Here is a 23,504-nt window from a genome sequence, read left to right on the forward strand (position 1 = left end):
CTGCAATCACATGGCAAGTGCAGCTGACACAACATGGCAACTACAGCCCAACTAGATGGTAACTACAGTGCAACTACATGGCAACTGAAGCTGCTATGACATGGCCATTGTAGTTGGACCACGCATGGCAACTGCCCCCTTTTTTCTGCCCACAATCTCACATCATGCACCCTATCACCTCACAATCCATCTATTTTTGATTTTCTAGGTATCCTAACACACTTTTTATTTTATTTTTATCATTGCAGCCACCCCTGAGGAGATTTCACCATCACTTGACGAAGCTTACCGCAGGATCGAGGAGGCAGCATTGTATAGGAGGTCCTCACAAGGGCAAGGGCAATCAAGTTCCAACGTGCCTGCAGATACGGTAACTGAGGATACCATTAGGAGTGCCACTCCTGGTTCTGTGAGGCAGCAGAGGGTAATTCACCCACCTCCCGCGGAAGACTACGAGCCCGAATTCAAGGCCACTAAGGAACAGACCCAGCTGTACGATATCGTCAAGCAGTTTGGAAATGCGAGGGCCAGCAGCAAGCACATGAAGGAGCTGAAAGCGTAAATGACCACACCCCACAATCTCTCATTTTTGCTTTGCTCGTTTTTCACCATTCACCTTCTTTGTACTTCCTATACACGATCTGCTTACGTTTTAGTTCTTTCATATATTTTTTACTTAGCAGGCATGATCCTTCCATGTTATATCGTTTTCATACAGCTCATGTTTGGACAGAACCAAAGTCATTCAATGCGGAGCGATGTACGTCGACCTGGGTGATCTTGCCGAGTCCGTGAGGCCAAACGGTAAAATGTCGACAAATGTAGTTTCATGCGGGATCGACTACATCAACAATCATATGGATGTGGGTGCCGACAAGATAATCATGCATTATTGTGTGACCTGCAAAATATGGGATGGTGACTTCCACCACAAGATCCTGAGGAAGAATTTTGCTCAATACAGTGAATTCAAGCTCACACTGAAGAAATATGTGAGTACTCCTCCCCTTTCTGCACTGTTTTGTCACATGGTGTGGTTTCTTGCCATCATTTGCACTTGTGTTTATGTGGCAGATGTTTTCATGTGGCAACAGCTGCCGTGCACACTGTCATCTTGATTTTTGCATCCCGTGCAAACTATGTGGCAACTTGATAGTAAAATACACGGCTCATTTTGTTCATACATGGGCGACAACTTTCTGTCAACTACCCCCACCCATAACCAAAACATTCTACGTGATTCTAAATTTTTTGTCCCTCTACTGTTCTTTTATGTGAACTCTGCTTCTCATTTCTTCACTTTTAAATGCAGGTCATGTTCCCCATGTTCCAGGAGCTTGCACCACATGACCAGGAAGACAAATGTGGTCACCACTATGCCATCTGTCTTGACCTGAAGAACCAACATTTTGAGGTGCTTGATTCAATCCGTTAGGAAGCTGATGCAGATCTTATTACGCATGTCGAATTCTTCATCAACAACCTCAAAGACACATGGAACTGTCACTAGAACATTCAAAAGTCCAGATCAGGCATTTCCTGACTGAGTATGTGGCTACTGCGAAGCAAGGGAACACGTAATTTCTTAACCCCCTCCTTCACGTGCCATTTACATCAATCCAACCCCTCTTTTGTTGCCACATCTGAATTGAAGTCTATCTTTTGCTACGTCTGCCCTTTTTGTGTGTTCACCTGACTCTTTTTCTCGTGTAGGACGGACTGTGGCTTTCACGCATTGGAATACTTTGCAAAGTGGGAAGGCAGAATTGTCCCCGCTATCACAGCTGTAACGGTCGTTGAGCTCCGGAAAATACACACATGGAACTGGTTGACGAATGAAAATTTCAACAAGCGGTCCGGAGCACGCGAGTTTGTGGAGGAAGCTGTCAAGAAAGTCATCAAGAGGTACAAGTGATCACGCGGAGATACACACCGGACGCACACCTTACATTCTGTTGCCGAGGAATGTAAGGTACTATCTCTTTTGTTCTCGTCAAAAACTATGTTCGTGTGCTATGTTATGACTGCAACCCCGTGTAGGCTACTATGTAGTGGCGGTGTGTGAGCGACATTTAAATAGTTTCTGTAATATATGTGTGGATGTGAACCTACTTAGGCGTGACAGCAGATATGTTTTTTATGTTTATCATTATTACTATGGTTTCATCGTTTGGATCACCTGTTTGCTGTTTCGAATGCGTCACGATGTTTTAAAACATGGCAAATGTAGTTCATCAGACATGGTTAGTGAACGTCATTGTCGTTGTTCATTTGGACGTCTTGCTTCTTCTATTTCATCACTAACTTGACCGGCTAGCATGGTAGGTTTGATCATGTAGCCACAACCTTTGCTGCGGTTTTTGCACGTTACGCCTTTTCCAACTTGTTTCCCATACATTGCACACAATACACTATGTGTCTCTAAACCGCGTCATATTGTCATGGAAATATATGCAATGCAGATTCATTACAAATACCATGGCATATTTTCAGTACAGCTAACATGGCAGATACAATACAAACAACATGGCAGATCCAGTATAATTAACATGGCAGGTACAGTACAACTAACATGGCAGATGCATTACAACTAGCATGGCATATTTAGTATAAAATAGCATGGCATATTTAGTATAAAATAGCATGGCATATTTAGTATAAAATAGCATGGCAGACTAACTACACATAACATGGCAGATTAACCACACATAACATGGCAGATTAAGTATCCATAACATGGCAACTGCATTTATCCACTCAATGAATTTTCCTTCCACTTCCGATGCCCCTCAGTGAGTCATTCTCGCAATATTAAAAAAATCTCACCATCTAGGGTACAAAACAAAAAGTCCACAAGGACCATGTCACGTCGCCCCAATTTTTGCTCATGGATTGCCTGCCCCTTTCTTCATTTTCTTGTGTTTTGCTTGAATCTCCAATCCCGACTTGTACCTTATCTCTCTTGGACGACCCTTTGTGATGGAACGGGGTGGGTTCCTGACCTGGGTCTGCATGCTTGCTGTTTCAGATCCTATCTCCGAGTTTTCAGATGATGGCCCCGTGGATGAAGGCACACTTGATGTGCGGGGGAACCGGTGTAAGGCTTCCTCAGCTTTTCTCTTCTTGATGTCATCAAGCTCTCTTTTCAGTGCCTTCCTGTGTTTTTCTGCGACTCTCACTGTCTCATCACTCTTGCACGCTTCATCAATTAGCTCAGCATAGTTCTTTGTCAGCACAACATGCCTCACGGCTTCCATGGTTGACTCAGGTCTCTCGTCATGCACAGCCAGAACCGCGTGTGTTGTCTGCGGTGCCAACGCATCGTCTGCATCCCAAGTCCATCATCGCCTTATGAAATGGCGGGGCATCCGTGTCACAGTGTTCATGTCCATTACTTTTAGTATGTGACAACACACAATGCCGTCCCGTCCGAACTTGCAGCATTGGCAGTAGTATTCGCCTTACTCGATCGAGGCTTTCACGAAGTAGTTCCTTCCTTTGTCCGGGTCTTCAGGTTCTGAATCCGACATGCCCAAAATAGAACACACCTTGAACGTATGTTCGTCCACCTGGAAAGCCGTGAACATGCTGGCACGCTTTATTTCTTCCTGGAATCTACAAATTTTGTGTGTTTTGTGTTAATCTATCGTGCGATCTTTTTTGTAGCATGTTACGTTGTCATGGAAATATAAATAGATTTTTGTTTGAATATGGCAAACATAGTATACTGAACATGGCAAACACAGTAACTGAACATGGAAACTGTAGTACACTGAACATGGCAACTGTAGTACACCAGACATGGCAACTGCAGTATACTAGACATGGCAACTGCAGTACACTAGACATGGCAACTGTACTACATTTTTCAACTGGCCATCGTCATTTCCACACCAATATTTCCCCAATGGAAGCACATTGCATAAAACATGGCAACTGCATTTTTATTAAACATGGCATATACAGTTGAGTAAACATGGCAATTGCATTTTCAACAAACATGGCAGTTGCATTTTTTAGTAAACATGGCAATTGCATTTCAACATATGTGTTGACAATATAACATTTTTCAGTTGACATTGGCATTTGCATACCAACATGCCCCAATAGAAGTACATTGCATTAAACATGGCAACTGCACTTCATTGAACATGGAAAATGTATCCGAGTAAGCATTGTAAACAGAATTTTCATTGAATGTGGCAACTGTAGCTGAGTAAGCATGGCAAACAGTATTTCATTAAAGATGGCAACTACATATCATGGCAACTGCATTGCACTCTATATGGCACCTACTGCCTTAGTGTTTTTGCGCAAATAAGACCGTAACGCAACTGACTTACTTGTTAAAGATCTTGTTTGTGTATATCTTGCTCATTTGCCTCTCCATTGGTAAATACGTTAGCAATTTCGGCTGCTTTAGTGCGGTGGTAGCTTCTTGCTGTAGCTCAGATCCCAGAATTTTTAGTTGCAGAGCTGTGTACTGCTTGGCAAACTGTAGCAATGAGTTGCCAGGGCTCATGTATCGCTTCAAAACAGCATTGAACCCCTCGCTGCGCTACGTAGTCTGTAGAAAGGGGAAGAAGTACTGCATGAAGTAGGCGGTCACCCAGTATATTCTCTTCTCCCACAGACTAGCAAGTGTCTCGTTGTCTTGGACTTGATGTGTTTCAATCATGGCCATCCAGCTCCTTTCAAACTCCTCGACCGTCAAACTGTGGTCCACGCACAGCTCGAAAGCCTTGTGCAGCTCTGGACGGTCAGCAAAGAACGGTCCTAGCGTCTCCTCAGCCTTCTTTATAATGTGCCACCTGCAGTGCCTGTGCATTGCCAACAGAAAGACCTCCTCTATGCCTGCACGCGTGCTGAAATCCTGGTCTGTTATTATGTTTATCGGAGCAAGTCCATCCATGCACTCCAAGAAGGTCTTGAACAACCAGACGTACCCATACGTGTCTTCGTTTCGAACGAGCCCGCAGCCGAACTGCAATGACTGATTGTGGTTATTTATTCCTATGAATGGAGTGCATGGCATCTTGTACATATTGGTGAGGTACGTCGCGTCGAATGAAATGCAATCTCGGAAATGTTTGTAGGCTCTCCTTGCAGCACCATCCACCCAATACATGTTCCTGACACGGTCCTCATCGTCCAACCTTATCCTGTAGAAGAAATCTGGATCTTCCTTTGCTTTCTCATCGAAGTAGGCAATTGTAGCCTCTATGTCAGCCAGCCTGCTCTCTCTATGGTACTTGGCCTGTAGGTTTGTGACGTCAGCCGGTATGTACGGCATGCTACTCAGTTTCCCTTTTTTGCTGTGGATGAGTGATAGTATCTGGACCATTCTTGATGGACCGACGTTACAATCATGTAGCAGCTTTACGAATTGCCTTTCGACAGGGGTGAATCCTCTGTGGGCGGTCAGAAATTTGACCAGGTCGAACTTCTTTATGAGTTTGTGGTTGTGCTCGTCAAAATATTCAGTGACCACATACTATATTCCATCTACGTTCAGCTTACACCGGACAAGGCATCCCGTCTTGAGAATGATCCCTCTTTTTCGTTCCGGAACGACAGACGCAACACCTTTCCCCTTCTTGTTCCTTCGTGCCTTGTGGCACCTCATCTCACCTCTGCTGTACTCGTTTGTTTTCTTAATTTTCCTATGGTACTCGGTGTTGACCGCAAACCCATGGAACTTTGCATATGTCTGGTAGAATTCCTTTGCTTCTTCAAACGATTCAAATCTCTGCCCAATGTATGGTGGCTGAGGTACCATGATTTCTGATTGCCCACCATCTTCATCCCCTTCTGCCTCGTCGTCAGTTTCATCATTCACTTCAGTATCGGCGGCAGTTCCATCTACTTGAGTGTTGGCAGTGCTTGTGTTCAAAGGGGTGCTTGTCGGTATTGCTGGAATGATTGCCATTCCCGACTGTGACTCGAAATTGTCTGTGGCATGATTGTCTGCTTGCTGGTGGAACGCGTCTTCCGTGCGCTCAGAGCTCCCCGCAGTAGATGTCCCCGCGCCGCTGTTAACTGTAGTTGTAGGCCCTATAATAGGAAAAACAGGTACGAGAGTAAGTTTTTTGTTTGAATAACATGTGTATCACAACGGATCACACCATCTACGAGTGATTTGGCACGACATCATTTCAAACAGCAAGCCGTGAGTCTGCGCGTGGACATGTACGGCAGCTATATCTATCCAGTGATGGCAGCTACTGCTCAACAAACATGGCAACTATTGTTTTTGCCTACAAATAACTACAAATAACAAATGTAGTGTTGTTTTTGTGGTTCAGTTTTTTTCCCTTACCTTGTTGTGTTGCATTTGACCTTCTTGTGTGGTCTGTGACACCAAAATGACGTGCTCCACCTTCAATTTGTGAAGCTTGCCACGAGACGTTTGCCGGGTTACCACCAGCGTAATAACCTGTACGCATAGTAGTGGTTGGTCAATTCATGGCAAATGCATTTTGTGTTAGCACGGCAACTGTAGTTTTACTGGCATGGCAACTGTATTTGCATCGGCATGGCAACCGCAGTTGTTCCTTCATGGCAGCTGCAGTTGCCATGGCATGGCAAATGTAGTCGCACTGGCATGGCAACTGCAGTTGTTCTTCCTTGGCAACTGCAGGTGTCCAGGATGGCAACAACAGTTGTCCAGGGATGTCAAGTGTAGTTTCTAATACATGGCAACTGTAGATGTCCAGTCATGGCAATTGTATTTGTCAACTATGCTCCTTCTGCTAATTGATCATCCGCAACTTCACTTTTTTTATGGACTCACCTGTGTATGACGTCGATAACAGGTACATTGGTGCTGCCTGATGCCACGCGCTGCATGAAGGCTCTGCATTTTCACCCGTGGTAACTCGTGAGTCCTTTTGACAGTTTTTTTGCATGTTCATTTTTCATGTCCACAGCAGTATATGCTCTTTTCTCGTTTTGCATTACCTTGATTATCCATACAAGCTAGTTGAAGTTGGCTACCCATACACTTGTCAGTGTTACCGCCTTGTGAGTGAACTTGCCCCGGGGGCCTCCTAATTGTGTTTTGGTCATAAGAACCTGCGAAAAAATGACAGTGTACGACATAAGTAGAATGTCATCTTCATCATTGCGAAGATGGCAACTGTTCTCTTCTTTTGTTATCATGCATCATATCTACGCCTGCATACTGTTCTAGTAGTGGCAGCAATGGCCCTGAAGAGATGAGCTGACTGTACTCTGTTGCATCCCAAGGGGGCGTTTCTGGCCTTTGAGAACCCCAAGCATCAGTGCCATCTTCGTGATTCATTCTTCCCGTGTCTCGCTTCTTTCCAATGTGTTCTCAATCACTGCATGAACAAGAAGGCATCAACAATCCACAAGAATTGTATTCTTCTGCTGCTTTGCACATAGAAAGATATGGATGGCAAGCGACGGGTCAAAATAGGTGGCAGCTACTGACAACGAAAGGTGGCAACTGTCGTTATACATAAGTGGCAATTAATTTCTTCCAGCCCTCTTCATTCCAAAATTTGTCCCTCCTGTCCTTCTTTAGTGATTCCTACTCATCCATTTTTCATACCCAACTACTTGTGCCAATTAAACTAGGAACTTAAGTCAATTTCAAACGTAGTACATGGCAGATCTGGTGTACTCTGCCTGGCAATTGCGACTACACACTGAACCATGCAGTGTTCTACCCCTATAGCATGGATCCAGCACAAGATCGGGAGATTTTCAGCCTTAAGGATGAGAAGGATGAGATCAGGAGATTTTCACCTGGTTTTAGATGATCGTCTCTGGAGGGCTGGGTTGGAGTTTGGGTCTGGGGGTGGGGAGGGTTGGGGCGTGGTTTTGAGGTGGGAGTGCCCTACGGATCTGCTCTGTTTGCCATGGCAACCAGAGAAGGCCGGCGACGGGGGTCGGGGTTCGAGAGGTGGGGGACGATGGCGGCAGACGAGAGACGGGATGGATCGGAGGCCGGGAACTGCTTGGTCGTGCGGGCAGCGGGTCGGCTTGCCCGGACGGGGCAGTGCGGGCGGGGTTGGCACGCAACGGACGTGCGGGCCGTAATTTGTGCGCGCGGACGTGGTCGTGCGGGCCGGTTCCCGTCCATGCCACACGAGGCGTGCGGGCGGGTTCCCGTCAATGCCACACGTGTGGCAGTTATTCGGACCCTAATTTTTTTAAGAATATGTATAAATGCCGGTCTACCCGTCCCAGTCAAATCTCTCATCAAAGGTTATATACTATTGGGGTTTGGTTCGGAAAGGAGCTCCTGGTGCTCCACACCCCTATATAAATATTAAATGTAAAAAATACGAAAAAAATAAAAAAAAATCTGAAATGTGGGGATATCAGACCTGGGTTCTCATTCTACTCCTGTGTGAAATTTCATGAAAAGAATACCAGAAAACGTATCTATGGTGAATGAAATATTGTCCGAGCAAAAATCTGTCCAAACAGTTTTTTATACATAGGAAATTTTTGTCTTTTTTGCCACGGATACATTTCCTGGTATTTTTTCACGAAATTTCACATGAAAGTAGATCGGGAACCCCGGTTTCATATCCGATAATCTTAGAATTTTTTTCAAATTTCTCGGTATTTTTCTGAACATCCAGGTGCTACAAATCCGCTTCCGGTTTGGTTTTTTTAACTAGCTTAAACCGTGTGTGTGAGAGAGAGAGAGAGCACATGCCGTTTCCATGATGTCATGCAGGGCTTTGAAGATCTCGTCTTGCATGTTGTGGTTAGTGGCGGCAGCAGCAACATTAGATGGGCGGGTGCTGGGCCGTCGTCACGTGGAGGACGTGTACAAGGTGTGTGCGGTGCATGATGTAGCGTGACGTCTTCACTAGAAACCGCATCGACTAGCCAGCGTCCGTCACCAACACATTCCTCTCCTAGACGCCACCGGGCAGAAGCCCGCCTCACTCGACCCATTGGTGTCGCCACCAACGCACGACGAATGGGGATAAGCCAATTAGCTCGAGATCATGTCTCATGTCTTGATTGGTGTCCCGAAGAACCTTACCTTGAACATCGGCGACCCTTGTCACACGACCTGGTCAACCCTGGTTCATAGCAGCTATCATTTGCTCCGTAGCGAAGTACATGTGTTGTGCTAATATTGGGAAACAGGTACACAACTACGTTAGTAAAGAAAAACAGTGAAATTAAATTTTAGAAGAAAAAGCAAAAATATATATTAGATAAAACGACGGAATTAGAGAAAGTACACGAATAATTCATAAATGACACTATATTGCTTGATTTTTATGAATGTTTCTGAATTTCTTCTCCTTCCTCTTCACATTTTTTTTGAGTTTCCCTTTTTGAATTTACAATTAGTCTTCGGATTTCTAATATCTGTCTTAAAAAATCTCGTTGTGTTTAAAATTATGTAAAATCACTGCAGTGTCATCCATCCATCCACTCCGAGCTTTTTACGTGGAACCAATACTCTTTGACGAGAGACCAAAGTTGTATGGGGTTGTGGTACGCGCCAGACGGCAGATCTTTTTAAAAGATCCGCCACCTTGATAGCCGTTAGATCTGGCGTTATCAAACGACCCAACTCTGTCCTCACTATTACAACAAAGACGATGTTGCAGAAACCATTGCAACAGAGCTTATGTTGCAGAAATATTTGTAACAGATGTTTTTTTCCAGCTTCATCTTCTCGCAACAAAGATGGTGTTGCAGAAAGAACTTTTGCAACATGGATGATGTTGCAGAATTTTTTGCAATGAAAGGATGTTGCAGCGCACCGTCTCCATTTTGCAACTCCGTCGTTGTTGCAGAAACTTGTTGACGTGCATTTGTTGGGAATGTAGTAATTTCAAAAAAATTCCTACGCACACGCAAGATCATGGTGATGGCATAGCAACGAGAGGGGAGAGTGTTGTCCACGTACCCTCGTAGACCGTAAGCGGAAGCGTTATCACAACGCGGTTGATGTAGTCGTACGTCTTCACGACTCGACCGATCCAAGTACCGAACGTACGGCACCTCCGTGTTCAGCACACGTTCAACTCGATGAAGTTCCCCGGGCTCCAATCCAGCAAAGCGTCGGGGATGAGTTCCGTCAGCACGACGGCGTGGTGATGATGATGATGTTCTACCGGCGCAGGGCTTCGCCTAAACTCCGCGACGATATGACCGAGGTGGAATATGGTGGAGGGGGGCACCGCACACGGCTAAGGAACGATCTGTAGATCAACTTGTGTGTCCTAGGGTGCCCCCTGCCACCGTATATAAAGGAGCAAGGGGGGAGGCCGCCGGCCCCTTGGGGCGCGCCAAGGAGGAGGAGTCCTCCTCCTAGTAGGAGTAGGACTCCCCCTTTCCTACTCCTTCTAGGAGGGGGAAAGGAAGGGGGAGAGGGGGAAGGAAAGAGGGGGGCGCCGCCCCCCCCTCCTAGTCCAATTCGGACTAGAGTGAGAGGGGGCGCGCGGCCCACCCTGGCCGCCCCTCTCTCTTCCCACTAAGGCCCATGTGGCCCATTAACTCTCCCGGGGGGGTTCCGGTAACCCTCCGGCACTCCGGTTTTCTCCGAAATCACCCGGAACACTTCCGGTGTCCGAATATAGTCGTCCAATATATCAATCTTTATGTCTCGACCATTTCGAGACTCCTCGTCATGTCTGTGATCACATCCGGGACTCCGAACAAACTTCGGTACATCAAAACTTATAAACTCATAATAAAACTGTCATCGTAACGTTAAGCGTGCGGACCCTACGGGTTCGAGAACTATGTAGACATGACCTAGAACTATTCTTGGTCAATAACCAATAGTGGAACCTGGATGTTCATATTGGTTCCTACATATTCTACGAAGATCTTTATCGGTCAAACCGCATAACAACATACGTTGTTCCCTTTGTCATCGGTATGTTACTTACCCGAGATTCGATCGTCGGTATCCAATACCTAGTTCAATCTCGTTACCGGCAAGTCTCTTTACTCGTTACGTAATACATCATTTCATAACTAACTCATTAGTTACAATGCTTGCAAGGCTTAAGTGATGAGTATTACCGAGAGGGCCCAGAGATACCTCTCCGACAATCGGAGTGACAAAACCTAATCTCGAATTATGCCAACTCAACATGTACCTTTGGAGACACCTGTAGAGCACCTTTATAATCACCCAGTTACGTTGTGACGTTTGGTAGCACACAAAGTGTTCCTCCGGTAAACGGGAGTTGCACAATCTCATAGTTGTAGGAACTTTGTATAAGTCATGAAGAAAGCAATAGCAACATACTAAATGATCAAGTGCTAAGCTAACGGAATGGGTCAAGTCAATCACATCATTATCCTAATGATGTGACCCCATTAATCAAATGACAACACATGTCTATGGTTAGGAAACATAACCATCTTTGATTAATGAGCTAGTCAAGTAGAGGCATACTAGTGACACTATGTTTGTCTATGTATTCACACATGTATCATGTTTCCGGTTAATACAATTCTAGCATGAATAATAAACATTTATCATGATATGAGGAAATAAATAATAACTTTATTATTGCCTCTAGGGCATATTTCCTTCAATCTCCCACTTGCACTAGAGTCAATGATCTAGATTACATAGTAATGATTCTAAGACCCATGGAGTCTTGGTGCTGATCATGTTTTGCTCGTGAGAGAGGCTTAGTCAACGGGTCTGCAATATTCAGATCCGTATGTATTTTGCAAATCTCTATGTCTCCCACTTGGACTTGGTCCCGAATGGAATTGAAGCGTCTCTTGATGTGCTTGGTCCTCTTGTGAAATCTGGATTCCTTTGTCAAGGCAATTGCACCAGTATTGTCACAGAAGATCTTCATTGGTCCTATGCACTAGTTATAACACCTAGATCAGAAATGAACTCCTTCATCTAGACTCCTTCATTTGCTGCTTCCGAAGCAGCTATGTACTCCGCTTCACATGTAGATCCCGCCACGACGCTTTGTTTAGAACTGCACCAACTTACAGCTCCACCGTTTAACAAAAATACGTATCCGATTTGAGATTTAGAATCGTCCGGATCAGTGTCACAGCTTGCATCGATGTAACCATTTACGACTAGCTCTTTGTCACCTCCATATGCGAGAAACATATCCTTAGTCCTTTTCAGGTATTTCAGGATGTTCTTGACCACCGTCCAGTGACCCACTCCTAGATTACTTTGGTACCTCCCTGCCAAACTAATAGCAAGGCACACATCAGGTCTGGTACGCAGCATTGCATACATGATAGAGCCTATGGCTGAAGCATAGGGAACTCCTTTCATTTTCTCTCTATCTTCTGCAGTGGTCGGGCATTGAATCTGACTCAACTTTATACCTTGTAATACAGGCAAGAACCCTTTCTTCGCCTGATCCATATTGAACTTTTTCAACACTTTATCAAGGTACGTGCATTGTGAAAGTCCAATCAAGCGTCTTGATCTATCTCTATAGATCTTAATGCCCAATATGTAAGCAGCTTCACCGAGGTCTTTCATTGAAAAACTTTTATTCAAGTATCCTTTTATGCCATTCAGAAATTCTATATCATTTCCAATCAACAATATCTCACCCACATATAATATTAGAAATGCTACAGAGCTCCCACTCACTTTCTTGTAAATACAGGCTTCTCCAAAAGTCTGTATAAAACCATATGCTTTGATCACACTATCAAAGCGTTTATTCCAACTCCGAGAGGCTTGCACCAGACCATAGATTGATCGCTGGAGCTTGCACACTTTGTTAGCTCCCTTAGGATCGACAAAACCTTCCGGTTGCATCATATACAACTCTTCTTCCAGAAATCCATTCAGAAATGCAGTTTTGACATCCATCTGCCAAATTCCATAATCATAAAATGCGGCAATCGCTAACATGATTCGGACAGACTTAAGCATCGCTATGAGTGAGAAAGTCTTATCGTAGTCAACCCCTTGAACTTGTCCAAACCTTTCGCAACAAGTCGAGCTTTATAGACAGTTACATTACCGTCAGCGTCAGTCTTCTTCTTAAAGATCCATTTATTCTCAATGGCTTGCCGATCATCGGGCAAGTCAACCAAAGTCCATACTTTGTTTTCATACATGGATCCCATCTCAGATTTCATGGCTTCTAGCCATTTTGCGGAATCTAGGCTCATCATCGCTTCCTCATAGTTCGTAGGTTCATCATGGTCAAGTAACATGACTTCCAAAATAGGATTACCGTACCACTCCGGTGCAGATTTTATTCTGGTATACCTACGAGGTTCAGTAGAAACTTGATCTGAAGTTTCATGATCAATATCATTATCTTCCTCACTAATTGGTGTAGATGTTACAGGAACTGATTTCTGTGATGAACTACTTTCCAATGAGGGAGCAGACATAGTTATCTCATCAAGTTCTACTTTCCTCCTACTCACTTCTTTTGAGAGAAACTCTTTTTCTAGAAAGGATCCATTCTTAGCAACGAATGTCTTGCCTTCGGATCTGTGATAGAAGGTGTACCCAACAGTCTCTTTTGGGTCTCCTATGAAGACACATTTCTCCGATTTGGGTTCGAGCTTATCTGGTTGAAGTTTCTTCACATAAGCATCGCAGCCCCAAACTTTAAGAAACGACAGCTTTGGTTTCTTGCCAAACCATAGCTCATAAGGCGTCGTCTCAACGGATTTTGATGGTGCCCTATTCAATGTGAATGCAGCCGTCTCTAAAGCATAACCCCAAAATGATAGCGGTAAATCAGTAAGAGACATCATAGATCGCACCATATCTAGTAAAGTACGATTACGACGTTCGGACACACCATTACGTTGTGGTGTTCCGGGTGGCGTGAGTTGCGAAACTATTCCGCATTGTTTCAAATGTAAACCAAACTCGTAACTCAAATATTCTCCTCCACGATCAGATCGTAGAAACTTAATTTTCTTGTTACGATAATTTTCTACTTCACTCTGAAATTCTTTGAACTTTTCAAATGTTTCAGACTTGTGTTTCATTAAGTAGATATACCCATATCTGCTCAAATCATCTGTGAAGGTGAGAAAATAACGATATCCGCCACGAGCTTCAATATTCATCGGTCCACGTACATCTGTATGTATGATTTCCAACAAATCTGTTGCTCTCTCCATAGTACCGGAGAACGGTGTTTTAGTCATCTTGCCCATGAGGCACGGTTCGCAAGTACCAAGTGATTCATAATCAAGTGATTCCAAAATCCCATCAGCATGGAGTTTCTTCATGCGCTTTTACACCAATATGACCTAAACTGCAGTGCCACAAATAAGTTGCACTATCATTATTAACTTTGCATCTTTTTGGTTTCAATATTATGAATATGTGTATCACTAGGATCGAGATCCAACGAACCATTTTCATTGGGTGTGTAACCATATAAGGTTTTATTCATGTAAACAGAACAACAATTTATTCTCTTACTTAAATGAATAACCGTATTGCAATAAACATGATCAAATCATATTCATGCTCAACGCAAACACCAAATAACACTTATTTAGTTTCAACACTAATCCCGAAAGTATAGGGAGTGTGCGATGATGATCATATCAATCTTGGAACTACTTCCAACACACATCGTCACCTCACCTTTTTACTATTTTCTGTTTATTCTGCAACTCCCGTTTCGAGTTACTACTCTTAGCAACTGAACCAGTATCAAAATGCCGAGGGGTTGCTATAAACACTAGTAAAGTACACATCAATAACATTTATATCCAATATACCTTTGTTCACTTTTGCCATCCTTCTTATCCGCCAAATACTTGGGGCAGTTTCACTTCCAGTGACTAGTCCCTTTGCAGTAGAAGCACTTAGTCTTAGGCTTAGGACTAGACTTGGGCTTCTTCACTTGAGCAGCAACTTGCTTGCCGTTCTTCTTGAAGTTCAACTTCTTCCCTTTGCCCTTTTTCTTGAAACTAGTGGTCTTGTCAACCATCAACACTTGATGCTTTTCTTGATTTCTACCTTCATCGATTTCAGCATCACGAAGAGCTTGGGAATCGTTTTCGTCATCCCTTGCATACTATAGTTCATCACGAAGTTCTACTAACTTGGTGATGGTGACTAGAGAATTCTGTCAATCACTATCTTATCTGGAAGATTAACTCCCACTTGATTCAAGCGATTGTAGTACCCAGACAATCTGAGCACATGCTCACTAGTTGAGCGATTCTCCTCCATCTTTTAGCTATAGAACTTGTTGGAGACTTCATATCTCTCAACTCGGGTATTTGCTTTAAATATTAACTTCAACTCCTGGAACATCTCATATGGTCCATGACGTTCAAAACGTCTTTGAAGTCCCGATTCTAAGCCGTTAAGCATGGTGCACTAAACTATCAAGTAGTCATCATATTGAGCTAGCCAAACGTTCATAACGTCTGCATCTGCTCCTGAAATAGGTCTGTCACCTAGCGGTGCATCAAGAACATAATTCTTCTGTGCAGCAATGAGGATAAACCTCAGATCACAGATCCAATCCGCATCATTGCCACTAACATCTTTCAACATAGTTTTCTCTAGGAACACATATAAAAATAAACATATGAAAGCAACAACGCGTGCTATTGATCTACAACATAATTTGCAAAATACTACCAGGACTAAGTTCATGATAAATTAAAGTTCAATTAAGCATATTACTTAAGAACTCTCACTTAGAAAGACATCCCTCTAATCTTCTAAGTGATCACATGATCCAAATCAACTAAACCATAACCGATCATCACGTGAGATGGAGTAGTTTTCAATGGTGAACATCACTATGTTGATCATATCTACTATATGATTCACGCTCGACCTTTCGGTCTCCGTGTTCCGAGGCCATATCTGCATATGCTAGGCTCGTCAAGTTTAACCTGAGTATTCCGCGTGTGCAAAACTGGCTTGCACCCGTTGTAGATGGACGTAGAGCTTATCACACCCGATCATCACGTGGTGTCTGGGCACGACGAACTTTGGCAACGGTGCATACTCAGAGAGAACACTTCTTGATAATTAGTGAGAGATCATCTTATAATGCTACCGTCAATCAAAGCAAGATAAGATGCATAAAGGATAAACATCACATGCAATCAATATAAGTGATATGATATGGCCATCATCATCTTGTGCTTGTGATCTCCATCTTCGAAGCACCGTCGTGATCACCATCGTCACCGGCGCGACACCTTGATCTCCATCGTAGCATCATTGTCGTTACGCCATCTATTGCTTCTATGACTATCACTACCGCTTAGTGATAAAGTAAAGCAATTACAGGGCGTTTGCATTTCATACAATAAAGCGACAACCATATGGCTCCTGCCAGTTGCCGATAACTTCGGTTACAAAACATGATCATCTCATACAATAAAATATAGCATCACGTCTTGACCATATCACATCACAACATGCCCTGCAAAAACAAGTTAGACGTCCTCTACTTTGTTGTTGCAAATTTTACGTGACTGCTACGGGCTTAGCAAGAACCGTTCTTACCTACGCATCAAAACCACAACGATAGTTCGTCAAGTTAGTGCTGTTTTAACCTTCGCAAGGACCGGGTGTAGCCACACTCGATTCAGCTAAAGTGAGAGAGACAGACACCCGCCAGTCACCTCTAAGCACGAGTGCTCGCAACGGTGAAACCAGTCTCGCGTAAGCGTACGCGTAATGTCGGTCCGGGCCGCTTCATCTCACAATACCGCCAAACCAAAGTATGACATACTGGTAAGCAGTATGACTTGTATCGCCCATAATTCACTTGTGTTCTACTCGTGCATATGACATCTACGCATAAAACCAGGCTCGAATGCCACTGTTGGGAACGTAGTAATTTCAAAAAAAATTCCTACGCACACGCAAGATCATGGTGATGGCATAGCAACGAGAGGGGAGAGTGTTGTCCACGTACCCTCGTAGACCATAAGCGGAAGCGTTATCACAACACGGTTGATGTAGTCGTACGTCTTCACGACTCGACCGATCCAAGTACCGAACGTATGGCACCTCCGTGTTCAGCACACGTTCAGCTCGATGACGTTCCCCGGGCTCCAATCCAGCAAAGCGTCGGGGATGAGTTCCGTCAGCACGACGGCGTGGTGACGATGATGATGTTCTACCGGCGCAGGGCTTCGCCTAAACTCCGCGACGATATGACCGAGGTGGAATATGGTGGAGGGGGGCACCGCACACGGCTAAGGAACGATCCGTAGATCAACTTGTGTGTCCTAGGGTGCCCCCTGCCCCCGTATATAAAGGAGCAAGGGGGGAGGCCAGCCGGCCCCTTGGGGCGCGCCAAGGAGGAGGAGTCCTCCTCCTAGTAGGAGTAGGACTCCCCCTTTCCTACTCCTACTAGGAGGGGGAAAGGAAGGGGGAGAGGGGGAAGGAAAAAGGGGGCGCCCCCCTCCTAGTCCAATTCGGACCAGAGGGAGAGGGGGCGCGCGACCCACCCTGGCCGCCCCTCTCTCTTCCCACTAAGGCCCATGTGGCCCATTAACTCTCCCGGGGGGGTTCCGATAACCCTCCGGCACTCCGGTTTTCTCCGAAATCACCCGGAACACTTCCGGTGTCCGAATATAGTCGTCCAATATATCAATATTTATGTCTCGACCATTTTGAGACTCCTCGTCATGTCCGTGATCACATCCGGGACTCCGAACAAACTTCGGTACATCAAAACTTATAAACTCATAATAAAACTGTCATCGTAACGTTAAGCGTGCGGACCCTACGGGTTCGAGAACTATGTAGACATGACCTAGAACTATTCTCGGTCAATAACCAATAGTGGAACCTGGATGTTCATATTGGTTCCTACATATTCTACGAAGATCTTTATCGGTCAAACCGCATAACAACATACGTTGTTCCTTTTGTCATCGGTATGTTACTTGCCCGAGATTCGATCGTCGGTATCCAATACCTAGTTCAATCTCGTTACCAGCAAGTCTCTTTACTCGTTACGTAATACATCATTTCATAACTAACTCATTAGTTACAATGCTTGCAAGGCTTAAGTGATGAGTATTACCGAGAGGGCCCAGAGATACCTCTCCGACAATCGGAGTGAAAAAACCTAATCTCGAATTATGCCAACTCAACATGTACCTTTGGAGACACCTGTAGAGCACCTTTATAATCAACCCGTTATGTTGTGACGTTTGGTAGCACACAAAGTGTTCCTCCGGTAAACGGGAGTTGCACAATCTCATAGTTGTAGGAACTTTGTATAAGTCATGAAGAAAGCAATAGCAACATACTAAACGATCAAGTGCTAAGCTAACGGAATGGGTCAAGTCAATCACATCATTCTCCTAATGATGTGATCCCATTAATCAAATGACAACACATGTCTATGGTTAGGAAACATAACCATCTTTGATTAATGAGCTAGTCAAGTAGAGGCATACTAGTGACACTATGTTTGTCTATGTATTCACACATGTATCATGTTTCCGGTTAATACAATTCTAGCATGAATAATAAACATTTATCATGATATGAGGAAATAAATAATAACTTTATTATTGCCTCTAGGGAATATTTCCTTCAGCATTTGCACGGCCTAGCGGGCATGGGCGGCCTCCACTGTGCGAGGCCGACCCGACGGTGTTGTGGCTCTGGACCGCTGGTCCTGCACCCGCTTCGCCGCCGGGGACGGAGACCTCCTGTCGGGATCGCGCCGCGGTGGAGGTGGCATGGCTCTTCCCCTTGGCACATGGGTGGCTCCGACGATGGTTGCTCGGGCCCGACCGCCCTGGTCGCCCCGCCATCGCTGGGGAGACCATCGCCGACGGAGGTTGTGTTCTCGTCGTTGTCCTCCCTCATGCGGTTCCTTCCTGGTGGGTCTGCAACAAACCGTTTATTTGTGGTCTAGATTTTGAAACTGGTGCTCAGTTGCAAGAATATATGTGGCTAGCATTTAAGTGGAGATAAGGATGAATGAAGATGTGGTGGCACGGGCCCATGAAGATGTGTGGCAGACGTAAGACATCGGCGCCTGGTTTAGTCGGTTGATCACCAGCTTTTCTCAAGTTGTATACACGAAGTAAAAAGAAGTTTGTCATGTTTTAGATTGAATCAATTACAACACTGATGCCACAACTTGATGTGAAAAGTCAATTTAGTGTTAAAAGTTGCGTCATACACTAAACTAGTACCATAACTTGGCTTTTGCGTGCATACACGGTTCAAATCATCTTTCTATACGAACATGGTGCTAGCATAGCATGAGGCTCGCTGTCTGGACGACGTGTGCCTGTTATTTTCCGAAAATAACTTCGCACCTTTTTTTCCCAAATCATCTTTCTATACGAACACGTTGCTGATTAGGTACGCCAACGTAGCAGGAGGCCCGCTGTCTGGACGACATGTGCCTGCTATTTTCAGAAAATAACCTCACACCATTTTTTCTCATGGAAAAGCCCTTGCAGGGGCCCATATTTTTCTCAGACATGGAGGCTAGTATTGTGCAAAAATTGTCACCCTTACATTCGACCACATGACCCGAACCTGTAGTTCGTCTGGCCAAACCAATACACCAAACATCATTTACGTAACTCGTACAACCATTCAGACTTAAGTCGGCTGGAGTCCCAGCGGCCTATTTTACACAGTTATTTAAAAAAATTAAAATACATGTAACTTGTAACTGTGTGTTAAAATAAAATAAATTTAAAATAACAATGAACACTTTAATATACTACATTTTTTATTTAAATCATGAACATTCTAAACTTATATTAGCATTTATCGAATAAAATATTATTTTGTAAATTCATAAAAAAAAGTAATGTTGATGGGTGGTGTGTGGCCACTCGCACATGATAACTACATGTCGCTGCTTTTAGCCGAGCCAATTATTTTTACATTATATGAATATATGTTTTTAAAGCATGAACACTTTTATATACTACATGAAGTCATGAATATTTTGTTAAAACTGTGAATATTTGAAAACTTATTTAAGAATTTATTAAATATATAGTAAAATAAAAACATTCCTTAAAGCAGGAACACCTTTATACACTACATAAATATTTTTTAAACTTTGAATATTTTGAAAGTTATATAAGCATTTAATAAAATATATAAAAACATAAACACTTACTTAAAGCATGAATATATTTGTAAATTACATTGATATTTTCTTAAAACTGTGAACAATTTCAAAATTATATAAGACTTTATTGAATATAAGTTCTTACTCAATATGCAAATTATTACATGAACAACTTTGTAATTCATGATTTGTTATATGGGTAAACGCTAACTCCATGCATGGTTATTTTATAATGTAATTTATTTTACACACACACACACACACATACACACACACACACAGAGAGACACACACACACACACACACACACACACTCACACACACACACTCACACACACACACATATTATTTATATCACATTATTATAATTTACATATATTCTATAAATTTTTTTAGAAAACAGAACAAAATTTTCATTTTTTTGTGGGAAGCTGACAAGTGGATCCTTGCGGCCGTGGCATAGTATTTTTCGTGACAAAAAAGTTTCAAGATTTTTTTGGCAAAATAGCAGACCACACATCCACTTTGCCGTCCGGTCGCTGACAGCGAGCCACATGCCATGTTGGCGTGCCTAATCAGCTCTCTGATTCATATTTTGCATCAGATATGCACGTCAAAGCCAAGTTGTGGCATCAGTTCAATCTATGCCATAAGTTTTAGCACTAAACTGACTTTTCACGCCACCAGTGATGTAATTGACTCTTTTAGAGTAGGGCTACAATGGAGGACCAAAATATTAACATTCTCCAGTGAAATTGCACCAGAGCTGGCGATAGGGTTCAGACTAGTTCAGATCGGAAAATTCGTGTTCGTGCTTGCTAGTGCAGTATCCGAACCAAAATACAGGGGAAAAGCATTTTATTACGCTTATTATTACACGATTAAAATGATCTTTCGACCGCAACATCAGGAAAGCAGGGGCGAAACACCCATGCCGATGAAGAACACAACGTATACGAGATTATTCAGAACAACGGAAACGCATTACAGGGTAAACAAATCAATCGAAACTGTGAAGCGCAGGATCGGAAATGCCACGGATATAGTGATATGGAGCAGTGGGCAGCACCTTCTCGCCGCGAGGAGACGGCGACAGTGCATGGTGATCAGAATGGCGCCTCGGCGGACGGCGGGCGCTGCAGGCTCTTGACGTACACCCAGGACTCGCGGCTCGAGACGTCGGCCCACCAGCGGCTGACGTTCCTGCGGGACTGGATGAGGCGGGCGGAGCGCTCGTCGGAGGCGAGGCGGTCGGCGTTGGGCATGTGGGAGAGGTCGGCGAGGGTGAACTTGTCGCCGGCGAGGTACTCGGCCTCCTCAAGCCGCTGGTCGTAGATGTCCAGCACCTTGCTCAGATCCCTGCTGCTCTTCTCGAACAGCTGCTTCATCTCCTCCACCTTCTGCATGTGGGACGGGCTCATCATCATGTCCCGCTGCTGCTGCTGCTTCTGCTGCATGGCTTCGCGGCCGGCGCCGGCGCCGCCGTCCTTTCTGCCGTCGAGCGGCATGGTGCGCGGCAGGTAGGCGAGGCTGTAGATCATGTCAGCGCTGGGCACGTCGAAGCTCTGCGCCTCTGTCTGCAGCCACTGCTCGATGGAGGAGCGCTCCAGCGCCCCCGTCCCGATCAGGTCCAGGTTCCCCTGCCTCTTGTACTTGTCAGCGATGTGCCTCAGGATCTTCCTCGACTCTACACCCACGCGCGTCACCCACACATTTCATCAACGTATACTAGCGTGCATCATGCAGATGAAAATCTACGGACATTGTTTGTTGCGTTGCTTACCGACGAGGGTGACGTTGCCGTCCTCGAAGGTGAGCGCCTCGCCGTGCGGCTGGAGCTTGAGGTACTGGGGCATGCGGTTGGGGCCGCGGAAGGAGTCGACACGGATGAGCTGGAACTCGACATCCTTCTCGAAGAGGCACGCCAGGACGCGGGCGACCTCCGACGACGTCGGCGACCCGAACACCTTCACGGCTCCCGGCATCGTCGCTGGTCACTTCCTCTGCTCTGCTGCTCCGTTGATCGTTGATCGATGGACGGTTGCTGTGTGGCAGATCTGGTTGTTGTTTAGGACCGGTCCACAATGGCCATATATATGCGCGCGCATGGCAGAAGGTGTGTAGCCGGGAGGGTCTGGGAGCAATACCTTGCTTCGCGACAGGTTCATGCAAAAGAGAAAGCAAAAACTAAAGAGCAAAATCCCTTGCGAACATGTATCATATCGTCCACAACGAATCCTGGGAGAAGAAACTGAACTGTTAAAGCACTGCTCCCCGCCATGTAAAGTGTATTAACAACTGGCGATTAGCCGAAAATATATGCATGGTAATATCCGTAGCATGCCTTTGGGTAGGCTTTATGCTATGTATGTGACACTACTGCTTTTAGTAGGCAAAAAATCGACCCCGAGCAAGATCTGAAACAGAGGTGACAACAGACAGAGACAAGTCATGCAATACCACAAGAGCAACTCCAATGGGGCGACCCAAACGGACGGCGATTTCGTCCGTTTTTTGTCCGCTTGGGTTGGCCGTCCGCCCGGTGTACTTCCTGTTTTAGATATGGGTCGGCAGGGCGCCCAACGCGCCAACGCATATGTGCCGGCGTGGCCGCCACACCCCTATTTTTTTTTTTGCATGATTGCATAGTTTAAAATAAAATTCGTTTTGGACCGAATAAAATAGCATAGTTTATTACAAGCCAAATGAAAATAAAAATGTCTCACATAGCTCTTACATAGTTTTGCAAATCGAATAACAGAAGATACATCTATTGGTTGCCAACATGAGCCCACATATGTTCAACCAAATCATTTTGCTGTTGCACGTGAGTTTCCCAATCACGCATGTCTTCATGAAATTGGGTGAACTATTCAAACTTTGCCGCCACTCCATGCTCAGGCACAACATTCTCACCCTGAAACTGAAACACTTGATTATACAGACGTTCCGGGCACTCGTCTTCTATGATCATATTATGCATGATCACACAAGTAGTCATCACCTCTCACAGTTTCTGCGTGCTTCAGGTATTAGCAGGATACCGAACGATGCCCCATCGAGATTGCAAAACACCAAAGGCACGCTCGACATCCTTCCTAGCACTCTCTTGCTCTTGGGCAAACCTTTTCCTCTTCTGTCCCACAGGGTTGGGTATTGTCTTGACAATAGTGGTCCACTGAGGATAAATACCGTCACCCAGATAGTATCCTTTGTCGTAGGTGTGGCCGTTGACAGTAAAGTTCACCGGTGGGCTGTTGCCTTCGGCAAGCCTAGCAAACACCGGCGAGCGCTGAAGCACGTTGATATCATTGTGGGATCCGGCCATGCCAAAAAAAGAGTGCCAGATCCAGAGATCTTGAGACGCCACGGCCTCAAGTATGACAGTGCAAGCCCTGACATGGCCCTTATACTACCCTTGCCAAGCAGAAGGACAGTTATTTCACTCCCAATGCATGC

General features: G+C 44.7%; 1 protein-coding gene across 1 annotated transcript; it reads right to left on the reverse strand.

The window, feature by feature from the left end:
* Nucleotides 1-20,886: 20,886 nt before the first annotated feature.
* On the reverse strand, nt 20,887-22,136 carry LOC119338296 (glutathione S-transferase F11-like). The gene is made up of 2 exons (XM_037610592.1): nt 21,829-22,136; nt 20,887-21,732 (listed from the first exon to the last, which is right to left on the reverse strand). Exons 1-2 carry the CDS (start codon nt 22,028-22,030, stop codon nt 21,152-21,154), a joined length of 783 nt encoding a protein of 260 aa, XP_037466489.1. The 5' UTR covers nt 22,031-22,136; the 3' UTR covers nt 20,887-21,151.
* Between the last annotated feature and the right edge of the window lie 1,368 nt (nt 22,137-23,504).

The sequence above is a fragment of the Triticum dicoccoides genome, chromosome 1B, assembly GCF_002162155.2.
Source record: "Triticum dicoccoides isolate Atlit2015 ecotype Zavitan chromosome 1B, WEW_v2.0, whole genome shotgun sequence".
In the NCBI taxonomy this organism is placed as follows: Eukaryota; Viridiplantae; Streptophyta; class Magnoliopsida; order Poales; family Poaceae; genus Triticum; species Triticum dicoccoides.